Here is a 12,616-nt window from a genome sequence, read left to right as displayed (position 1 = left end):
AATTTGGATGATTTTGAATATTCACTTGAAAAGTTATCAAAGAAAAACATTTTTCATTTTGTAACTTCGAGGGCCCGTTACTTGGTAACGAAGGATTTTAGGAAAAAAAGTTATATGAAGTACTGGTGATATTTTGACCCCATCTATACATTCCCGAGAGGAAAAGAGGAAGTCCAGGGACACCCTGTATAATGTTTTCTGTCTTTCTTGATACGAAATCATTTATTATGAAACAATGATAATATCCCACAGTTTCCAGTGCTTCGGATAAATGTACATATATTCCATTGATGTTCAATATTAATTCATTTTCATATATATTCAGTTGTAGACGTTACTTGTGAACTTAATTTCCATGCAAACGATTGATTATGTTTCCGTTACCACTAACAGAATATTTTTTCGATTGGCTAAGTAAAAAATATAGGTAACTGAAATGTATATTTCATTCATGATATAATAAATATTTCTAACGATCGATTGTGTCATCACTAACAATAAATCTCGAGAAGTGAATTCAAGAAAACAAAATACTTCTAAAATGAAAATATTTACGTCAAATTAGTGCCACAATCGAAACTAATTGACCTTGCGCCTTAACACTACTAATAAATAATTTGTTTGTTCATAACTTTTCGACTAAGAATAAATCGACACAATGAATCCAGTCTGAAAAATATTTATTGCACGCCTCAATTATTTTGATATATTGTTTGATATATTGAGGTTAAAAAAAATTTAATATTTCCATGGGAATCAATTTTTTCAGTCTGACATATCACATTTCAGGAAACTCAAAAAAATTAATTAATCAAAAAGCTAACGACACATTTCCTTTGTTTTGAGAAAATTCTGTCGTCGATTGTCTGAAAATCATTTAGTGTGATTATCGTTAATTATTTGTTTTCCCGTTTAATTCAAATTCTGGTAACTACGCATTCATTTTTTATATCAACTCAAAAATGTTATTCTTCTAGTTAAAAAAAGGTCATTGCCGGGAAAATATCAGAAATTTCACAGATATGCGTACTGGTTAATTATATGACTGAAACTCTAAATTTTTGAATGTGCAACTGAGCAAATATTGAACATAGCAATATGTATGTGAAACATTAGCAATAACAAATCTGATGATTCGAATTTGAAAAGTTGATTTATCAAAAAGGTATTCACGAGTGTTTGTCTATCAGAATGATCTCAACGACTTGAAAAGAACGTGATGAAGGGTCAACAGATTCGAGAGAAATGTCTAAGTAAACAGATAAATATTAGGAAATAATTCTAAAAAAATTCTGAGGAACTTTTGAGGTTGCTAATCAAATACAGACGTTGAGCCCCCATCAAGATAGCCATCATGCAATTTTTGTTCCTACGGTTGAAACTTGGACCACTGTTGGCATTGAAACAACTTGCGTCGATGAAATAGTATCTCACCGAGCTTTGCAGGATATTATCTATAAACAATCTACCGTTTATTGTTTAGGAAAAAAATTAACAAGAATGAAAATATTCAATTGGATTTCGTAACCGACGTTCACTTTTCAAAAATTGTACCTAATGGAATCAGCTCGGAAATCATTATTCCTGAAATTGTTAGTCTGAATATTGGATCGCACTGAATCTGTGATATTGGATATCATATTGTAGATGCCTCAATCTTCCGTGAATTAATTTTGGTTGAATTATAGTCCATATTATGACCTTCTTTGAAAACGTGATTGCTGAGAGCATATCTCTCAGGATGTAATCTACTACCACTTTTGTATGAAGTGATTCTATCTTTAAGTAGTCTTGACGTTTGACCAATATATTCATTAGTACAATTCAAACATGGTATGGAATAAACTAAATGAGATTAAAAATTTGTAGGAGTTTTATCCTCAAATTTTGAAAGTAATTTATTTATGGTTAATATGGTTCTGAAAGCTATAACTTGGGTGTCATATCACTGATGTTATGGTAAAGAGGTAAAGACTATAGAAATTGGGACTGGGACTAATCTACCTGATTAGTCCCAGTTGTGACATTATTTGATTATAAATGATTTCTATCCAACTGGTTGTTATTATCAAGTTGAACGTTAATGGATGACGTACTAAATAAGATCTTAAGTAGCATTTCATATCGTCAAAAATACCAGTTTCAATTTTCAAATATGTATTTTATCCATCTTGTTTAGATTGTCAAATTTTTATCAGTTCGATTCATCTTCAATGATCCTTACTTTTGAAACAATTATAGTATTTTTACTTAAATAAGATATATTTGGGGTGAAAAATAAATGAATTATACTTAAAATATATACAGATCCAAATTTAAACATTCATGAAAGTTTTTGTTCGTATACCTTTTGCATGTATCCTTAATTGTCATTATTAAATAATTTCTGAGAATGATTATTAGGTTGGATGTATGTTATATCAAACTAGATTACGCAATTGACGATATTGATCTCCTCTCTGAAATATATGATTTCAAGGTGTCTTTATCGATGAAAGAATTGTTGCATATCATTTGAAACAAAAGTAAGTATATACATTTTATTTACTTGCCCACTTTATGTTTCTATTGAATTATAATTTCTAAAAACTACATAACTCATTGTTTTTATGATGAAGAAAAGAGAATTGAAACTTTCTATGTTTTTTACCACTTTTATTTGTAACTAACGTTACTGCAGTTTCGTCCTATAAGGACATTTTCAAAATTATACATTGAACTTTAATGTAAAGTGGTAAAAAACATAGAAAGTTTCAATTCTCTTTCCTTCATTATGTTTTATATCACGTAGTAACGGCTACGTCCATCAATTTATTGTTATTTATGGGAATATTATAAGTTATTATAAGTTAATAAGTGTGACTGATCAGTGTCTGTACATGATAGACATTTGAGAAAAATTATAATTGCGAGTCTTTATTAACGCAATAGAACCCAAAACAAAGAATTTTTGCCTATTTGTCTTTTCAAGAATATGTTTGTTTGTATTTGCGTTTGTGCGCATAAATCTCGAAAATGGCTTTTCCGATTTAGATGAGGTTTCCACTAATATATAATGTAAGCTTCATTTAAGATTTCGTGTTTGATTCATTTCAATCCATTAATAAAAAAGTTATGGCAATTTTAAGAATTGAAGATGCGGCTTACTTTTTAACGTATTAGGAATCACACGTTGAAATGTAAGACCTTGTTGGTCCTTAGCTTGCACAAGTTTCGATTTTGAGAGTTGTCGTTTGTAGAGAAGGGCGGCAGCTGGTTAACGGAAAAACAGCTTTTAACAGAACAGAAATTTGTTGAAAAAAAATGCAACAAAACATTGTTCAATTGATTTGTCTGAAACTTTAGTTGATGAACAATATCGCGGGCAACAGGTAGTACTTGAATATTTTTAAATGACCACCCAAATAGAACCTTCATAATTCGAAAACCTATTCAAATTGAAAAAACCACATGAATTTCACTTGATCTTGGAATTTTTGAAAATACTTTGCTGACCAAGATATTCCCAACGTAATATTTTTATAACACTTCACCTTTTCGTTGCTTGATATGCCAGTACCAGAAACGAGAAAAGTTGAATCTACTACTTCTTTTGGGGGTCAGGGTAGGTCAAGTTCGGTTAAGATAGGACGTAAAGTAGGGTTAATATTTGATAAGAATATTTTTAAAATTGACAATTCAACGTCTGTACAAGAAGTGAGGAAAAATGGTTCAGGTTTAAGAAGAATGTGAATCAAAATTACGAGAGTAAACTACCCCCAAAAGAGGTTATTTGAACTTTTGTCATTGACGTCATATCAAAAAAGCTGAAATTATGAAGTTTCATCGAAATATCATTTTGTGAAGACCTTAGCCAGATAAATATGGAACATCTTCAGAGTAAGCCAGGCCTGAAAGAAATAAACTTTTTATATTATTGAAAATCTTAGCATATCAAGGGAGGTGGAATTATAAAGTTAAATGGGAATATTTACACGAGTGAACCAACCTTCAAAAGGTGTAATTTCAACTATTCTAATTGGTGGTAGTCATAAAAGAAATTCAATATTAAATTTGACTGAAATATTCTGATGAAAAACCCCTGTTAGCAAAATATTAAAATTATTGAATACGAAGGTGTTATAAATGTTACATAGGTATATCGCCAGCGGTTACCTCATTATTTCTTTCTTTCACCTGTAGCTGAGTACTACGTTCAAAGATATTGTTCAAAATATTCTAAAATGTTCAATATTGTTGACGCCTTGTTTGATAGTTTCGAGTTTCCTGTTGAAAACTTTGTCACTCACCTTGACATTTTGAAATAGCCAAAAAACAAAACCACAACAACAACCTCACCAACGAACACGTTCGAGCAGATCTCACACGACACATGTTGCCAATTGTAAACATATACATCCACTGACAATAATCTCCAACAGAGCAGCGGCTTCTGGAAGTGACCGTGACGTAGAGATCATCATCAAGACTAGACACTTAATGAGGTGGTTCATTGGGTTCTTCAGGTGCTGAATAGTAGGGGAGCTCAGAGCTCATAGTTGGTTATTTTTCATTTCGATATATTTTTTTGTTTTAAATATTTCATTTACCTCTGTAAATTGTTATTTAGTGAATTTACCTTTTTATCCATTCTCTGTTCGAAATCTGATAATTATATATAAGAAACAAAATAAAGGTTTTCTTAGTAACTTGAAATGAATTTGACAAAATTACACACAAGAACAGCGAATAGGCTTGCCTTATGTTCGAAGATAGATTAGAAAAAAATGTTATTTATAACGGCATATCATCACAGTTGACGCTATTTTTAACAGACAGATTGGACACGAATGTTTAAATTTTAAATGTAATCTTACTGACCCATAAACATTATGTGTAAAATCAACCTTTGAATTATTGAAAATGCAACTTCGATTATGTTCACTAATCAAAATTGATAATTTCATTGAAAATATAAAAATGAGAATAAAAATAATGAAATATTAATTTCAAAAGATCCAATACGTACTCATTCAATCATCAATGAGAAGAAAATCAAGTGGGCATCAGCTTGCCAATATTATAAAAAGCAAAATACTAAACATTCTTCCCATTTCATTGTATTGTTTCGTCGTGTATGGGTAGTATAAACGATTCCATCACAACAGAATTTCAAGTTCCAAGTAACAGATAATCAATAATTAGTTTTACAGAAAACCCCATTTCAAACGCATTTGAGACGTTGTGTCACCATAATTCTCTCCTAGGCGTTTAGGATGGAATTTTTTTTTCAATGAGTAGATACGTATAGCAAATATAAGTTTCCAGCCCATGATGATTTTTTGCTTCTTACCCGATTGAAACATATAAGTCTTCGTCTCGCGATCGAGTTATTCGAAATTCAATTATGAAAAAACTACTTTTTTGATATTTGCTAGGATTATTTATCATGGCATGGCCAATATTTGGTTTACTATCTTCTCTAGTTCTTTGTATTGCATGTTGAAATGTATAATAAAAAAGTTATTTTTAAGTATTTTATTTCACTGTTATTTCATTTCAGTTTATTTTGCCTAATATGATTGTTATTTTCAGCAATTTTTTTAATTCTTTTTTATATTATTAGTTCTTTCCGGAATTTCAAATCATTTTATATAATATCAGACAATGGAAGCTCGAACTGATGAAATTCATCATGAAACATTCTCAATCACCTTCAAACAATAACATTGGTGGACATTTTTTATCCTTTCCGAAAACGTTTGCATAATGTAACAATTTTTCTGGAAATAGGTAGGTAGGTATAGAAATTCACTGAAAGCACTATTTCATTGAACACAATAATTCTATGAAAAAAATTAAAATATATTGTTTTTCTTTCGGGCTATTGATCAGCAAATGCGACCATATGACCTAGAAATAGATGAAACAATTGTAAAGTTTATCAAAGACATCTGATTAGAGTTGAAAAATCATTTCCGTACGTTCATATCGATGACAATGAGAATACAATTGAAGTACCTACGAGTTTTATTTTCAACATTTATTTATTCATTCTTTACAAACTTCTACATCAATATTGCAAATATGATTTCGCTGAATGTATGGGTTACACCTAGGTATAAAATATACATGTATTGTGCTTTCCCTTCAATTCAGCAGATTATAAACCATGTATATATCAAATACATGAAATGTATTTGTTTAATAAACACAATGAGTGAAATCGGAGGGCTATTCAATTCTAGTGGTTTCAGTGGGTTTTTGGCAGGAGAGCTAGGAAAAGATGTATTTAAAATATTTGATTGGCGAATGTTAGCAAACGTGAACAGTGAACAGTATTCATTCAAGGAACAGATTGGGATTTTTTTGTATATAATTTTTCAAGGTAGTTTTGAGTGTTTTTATACCATTTATAGCTTTCAGGTTTTCAGGAACGAGGTTAAAAAATTTTGGGCCATTGCAAAAAATAATTCTTTTGAAATGAGTTTTCCTAAAAAATTGAAATTTTGATCTTTTGTGACTATACTTGACCTTTTTACATCCTCATCTAGTTTTTCGAATTTACCGTTGTTTAAATAGATCTACATGATGCTTCTGTAAATATATAAGGAATTTATATTCATTATCAGCATATTGTTGTAGTGTAATGTGGTTGATACGATGTCGGTCAGATTGAAAAATGTATTCATTAACAATCATATCCTTTTGAACAAGTGATCAACATCTTCATTCCACCCCATGTGCTGGTCGATAAAAATTCCTAAGTAAATAATCGATGATGTCTTTGTAATTTGGGGGCATTGAAACTGTAGACTTGGGCAATCATATTTATGAGTTTTATTTGTTTTTGTGTTGGGTTATAATAATGATAATAATAAATATGATTTATTGTCCAAAGAAAAGTTCTTATTGACAAAGCTTTGGTGAACATTTTGAGAACGAAAAAACATAGTCGACTGCATGAAATCAGAATATAAGCTGGTAGATTAATTAAAACATCTAGAGTCTTACCATGAATATTAACAAATATAAACAAAATAACATGCATATACAAACACAAAAATAATTTGAAAAAAAAATGTATAAAAAGATATGTGTATAAAATATGATTGAAAGGTATCATCATAAAAAAAGTAGTGTTAGTTATGAGAAGACCTAAATTTAGGGTCTGACGTGTGGTGTAGTAAGAGACAATAGAGGAAAGTTCTGTTCTATGTTTATGCACTAAACAAACTGTTTCTGAAATGAATAGAGCATACAGTGATAAAATTTTGTTTGCTACAAACAAAGGCCTTCAAGAATCTCGCCGCCTGGCTCTACAGAGAAATCTTAATGACCTATTCTGCAGAATAAAAATCGACTCGAGTCGAGTTTGATTACTTACCCCTCAGAAAAGTATCCCATATCTTAGATGTGATTCTACTAATGAATAATAGACAGTTTTAGCTGCAGTTAGTCCTAGTTCGTTATATAAAAGTTATTTTCACAGCATAACATCCAGATGAAAGTTTTTTGTTACGAGACATTATGTGGTCCTCAAATTTCAATTTATTATCAATTAATAACCCAAAAAATTTGTTCCATGACGTGTTCTCAATCACATTCGAATTCGAAGCTAGAGGAATATCATCAAGAATGCAATTAAAGGATGAAATTTTAGTTTTTGAGACACTGAAAGCTAATAAATTTGCCTTACACCAATCTGAAAGTTTGGAAATATCAGAGCAAATGGCATTATATAGATCATTTGTGTTGGTATTGCGCCATAATATTGTACTGTCATCGGCGAATAAAGTAAATTTACCCTCAATATTAACGGTACTCAAGTCAAAAATATAGAGTAGAAATAGGGTAGGTCCCCGTACTGATCCTTGTGGTATTCCGTTAGATATGTTAGAAACATCAGATACTGTTGTATATTAAATCCTTTGATTTCTACCCGATAGATAAGAAGCAAACCATTTATGAGTAATACTTTCAATATCATAGAGATAAAGTTTCCTGAGCAGAATTTCGTGATTAACACAACCAGATCTGAAGGAAAAGGTGATAAATTTTGTTTTTTGTATATTTATACTTGATTTGTTATTATTTAGCCATAATCCACTTTTCCTAAAATCTTGCTCAGCTGTGTTAATAGTTTCATTTCGGTTGTTGCCTTCGAAAATCAATACAGTACCTTTGGCATAGCATATAATGTAACCTTGATAATTATTGATGTGGCAAATATTGTTTATGTATACAAGGAACGGTATCGGACCCAATACTGTACCTTGAGACACACCAATATATATGATTGAGGATGAACATTAGATTTTACCGATTTTAACTTGTTGAGTTCTATCACTGAAATAGTTTTGAAAATGTTGTAGGGATATTCCTCTAATACCATATCCTTCATGTTTTTTCAACAGTGCATCATGAGACACAGTATCAAATGCTTTGGCCAAGTCCATAATAATCGCTAAACACTTGGACGATTTGCCAAGAGAAGTTTAATTTTTTTTTGTGAGATCTAAGGTAGCATTTTCAGTATTACAATTCTGTATAAAGCCATATTGATGTTCTGTTATAACATAATGATCCCTGAAAAACGTTAACAGTCTACTTTTGATGCAATGTTCGAAGATTTTAGCTAGCAGATTTGTTTGAATTCAAAAAAGTTCATTTCTTGGAATTATTATAGTTTTTGGAGAAATGATAGCCAATTAGCTTCATTCACTCCCGTTGTAACATTGATATATACACAAAAGACTTACAATTTTACTTCTTTCAATAAATAGTGTAAATGAGAAAGAAGTATATGCTTCTCTACTATCTATTTAAATTCGCCATTACTCATAAATCACTTTTTATATGAATATTCGTAACACCAACGTATGATTCAGATTTCTTTCTCGACGAAGAAAAAGTACAAATCCATTCTACAGATTAGTAATCATTTAATCGGAAATATTTCTATTCTGACGTAATTATACAATAACAAGTTATTGGAAATCGTAGTGAATCTATGGAATGTAATAGGTTGCGGGTATTTTATCAACTATATGCAATCCAGAGAAGTAGATTGAGCTGGCACTCGTTACAGTTGCCCTCTTAGAATATTTTAGGCTTTCAGGCTATCAAACACTTTTTCAGTATTCAATGTTTGTTGTGAAAAACATATTTCATTTGTTAATTTCATGTGTGTGTGAGTCAATATCACTGAACTGTATTTCTCAGAACCTCATTTTGCGACAGCAACCTTTTGTTCTAGTAAAATGTTTCGTTAAAAAATGTTCTGCTCCCATAATCGTAAATATTATCATTCGATATGTTTGTGCGGTTTCTCTTTTTATATCTATTGAAGGACTGAAGGATGTAAATGAGTACCTCTGGGCAAATAAATTGAAACTAAGTAAAATGAAAACTAAAGGAATGATTATGATAACAAAATAAAAATGGAACAACCTTGATTTAAACGAAGTAAATCTACAAATCGATAATGAAAACATTGAAATTGTGTCAGGTATCAAATATCTTGGATTCCAGTTAGATATTATATTACTTTTAATTATACATGAAAAAAAATATCTAAAAAACTATATTTCTTTGCAAGAATATCTGGTAATTTATCCACTCAGTTTAAAATTATTGTATACAATGCGATTATCCAACCACATTTTGATTACTGTGCTTCTATTATTTTCTCAAACATCTCAATTACAAAAACTTCAAAATCGCGTTTCTAAAAGTGAATAGATTCACTGAAATCGGAATCATGTTACAAACTTTGCGGTGGCTACCAGTTTCTTTACGGCTGTATTACTCAACTATGACATTTATATATAAAATTGTGAATAACCTTTCACCTTCATATTTTTTCTGAATTTGTCAGTCTAAATTAAGAAGTGCACAAATATGCTACAAGAAATCATACTAATTTGCATTCATGAAGAACAAATAGGAGAAGTGGTTTGATATAAAGGGTTTGATACAAAGTGGTTTGATACAAAGGGTTTCATTCATACAATAAATTGCCAAATGTAATTAAATCTAGTCCATCATTACTATAAGTATTTTTAAAAAACAGTTATTGAAATCCATCCATAATGCTAGTTAGAATAATACTTTGCAAGAATAATACTTTGTATTTGTATGTTGTTTGTATCTATTTATCATTGTAATTTCAAAAACTACTCCTCACGATTTGATCTCCACAAAATTTATTTGAAAAAATATAATCACTTGTTTCGCTAGCACAGTAGCTTTCTCAAGTGTATGAATAATGTTTTTGAAATTACTATGGATCTTCATCAAGTAACGGCCGAATCAATCAGGAAAATAATTATCATTGTATTGATAATGCACTTATATGGCAATATATTTTTAATAGCATATGTCGTCATTTTTCAAACTAGAAATTTTCATTTTTCTATTTTCAATTTTGAACTATATCTACTTTTTAAGTTTTTTATAATTATTTTCAATTTCTATAATGTTAGTAATATGTTTTATATAATATTGTATATTATTTCAATAAATATATTCTTCTTCTTCCATTCTAAATACTAAATACGAGTAAAACAAAGTGTTCATTTACGTTGCATATACCCACTCTCAAGTTACTAGTGAGAATTTCGACCTATTTCTAGATCAATTCCAACAAATTTTGGTCAATCAACAAAATGTTGATATCGTAGGAGAAATAAATATTTCTAAATTTATTACTATTGATTTTTCATACTCTAAGTCAAAGATTATACAAACTCTCTTAGATTTTACAAATTGCCTTCAATTCAGTTCATGGAAGTCTGCTTGATCTGACAATCAGTGATTCAACATATGGGCTGAAAAGTCCCGGGCCTAAGAAAGAAAACGCTTTTTTGTTCGACATTAGCTTCATTCATCAACGTTATCTCCATCACGACCCTTACAATAATTCCAGCGCCATTCTATCATTCCAATACCACTTTTGTAGAACGATTCATTTTTTGCCCCAAAATAGGCCTCAGTTCCAGCAATAACTTCTCCATTCGAGCAAAATTTCTCACCGGTAAGCAGTTTTTTGAGGTTTGCAAACAGTCAGAAGTTGCTGGGGCCAAATCTAGCGAATACGGTCGATGTGGGAGGCATTTGAAGTTCAATTCATGTAGTTCTGCCATTGTTTTGATGACTCGTGACACGGTGCGTAGTCTTGGAACAAAAATTTTTTTATTCACCATATGCGGTAGTTTCTCTACATATAATATTTACTGATGATGGTATTTCCCTTCTGAAGATAGTCAATGAATATCACACCACTCACATTTCAAAATACCGAGGTCATGACCTTTTCTGCCGATTTTTGGGCTTTCGGACGCGTTGGTTCACTATTTGCTCTCCACTCAGATGACGATCGTTCTAATTCCGGAGTGAAGTGATGGATCCAGTTTCATCCATTGTAACATATCGACGCAAAAATTCCGGCTCAGAATAATTAAGACGTTCTTGTTTTTGGTTAACAGTGAGATGCGTGGCACTTACTTTGAACTGAGCTTTCTCATAGTCAAATACTCATGCAAAATAAATCGAAGACTTTTTTTGATATCTTTACAATGTCAGCTAACTCACGCAACTTCACTTTTCGAGCATTCAAAACGAATTTGTGAATTTAATTCATGTTTTCTGATGTTACTGCCTCATTTGGACGTCTAATGCTTTCTGCAATATCGATGCAGCACGAAGTGGGTAATAAACTCCATTTTCTGCTGAATAGTAACAATAGACAGTATCTGAGCACTGATTAGAGATAAACGAACAACAAATGTCGAGATAACAAAGCAGCAGCTTGTACAACTATTGGCAAATAGGAATTATTAGACAAACCAGGGTCACAAAAGCTTGACGAACTAGAGACAAAATGAAATTATGAACACAAAATCAAAAGATTTGTGATGGAATCGGCCGATACTTGATGAAAATCCATAACGTATTCAAGTAACACTTTATCCTGAGATTTTCACTAAATAGTTTTACAAAAATGCAACTCGTGTTTTGCGCTATACAATAGCTTCTCCAGGCGTTAGTAAAGACACGAATTTCAAAGACGGTTCCTTCTATTAAAATACAAATTGTCAGTCTCCTCTTTCACAGTCGAACCTATTGAGGTGTTCATCTGTCAGTGGAATAATTCAGAATATCAACAAAACGTGACATGGTTAGTGTGCTTGGAATTCCCATTTTTCATATATACCAGAAATCTTTGAAGGAATTGATCAACCGGACAAAAGTTAACACAATGAATATTACCGGCTTGAATCTGTCTTCGTGGATATACGAGGGTGATTCTAAAATTTTGATTCAAAGATTGTTCCTGATAGCACTCTCCTTGAAACCAAAACTTCTGTATAAACAAATGGTTTGTACTTTTCCTATATTGAAATTTATGTTGAAAAAGGGTAGTTATGCCCTGAATTGCGACAAATTTTGATACATTCTCTAGACATACCATAGTATGTCTACCTTTGCGTGGTATTTTTCTGAAGGAAATTCAGACCTTAGTAGTAGGACACATATTTTGAGATTGCCTCACACGTTTTCTCTTCATACAAACCAATCAACCAGAGTCACCATCATTAAAACATTAAATAAACTTATTAGAAATATTCATATG

General features: G+C 31.0%; 1 protein-coding gene across 1 annotated transcript in view; it reads right to left on the bottom strand.

The window, feature by feature from the left end:
- LOC111505297 (phenoloxidase-activating factor 1-like) overlaps positions 1-7,386 on the bottom strand; it is a 43,271-nt gene extending 35,885 nt beyond the window's left edge. Inside the window, exons 1-2 of the mRNA XM_074180624.1 lie at positions 7,367-7,386; positions 4,290-4,468 (exon numbers count right to left, since the gene is read on the bottom strand). Of these exons, the coding sequence (XP_074036725.1) occupies positions 4,290-4,468; positions 7,367-7,386 (199 nt within the window). The remainder of the gene's footprint in view (positions 1-4,289; positions 4,469-7,366) is intronic.
- Positions 7,387-12,616: the final 5,230 nt, after the last annotated feature.

This window comes from Leptinotarsa decemlineata, unplaced genomic scaffold (genome assembly GCF_025532065.1).
Source record: "Leptinotarsa decemlineata unplaced genomic scaffold, Ldec_3_MD MMD2_tig00026299_RagTag_RagTag, whole genome shotgun sequence".
Classification (NCBI taxonomy): domain Eukaryota; kingdom Metazoa; phylum Arthropoda; class Insecta; order Coleoptera; family Chrysomelidae; genus Leptinotarsa; species Leptinotarsa decemlineata.
Note: the sequence above shows the minus strand (reverse complement) of the source record. Positions and strands in the feature narration are given on the sequence as shown.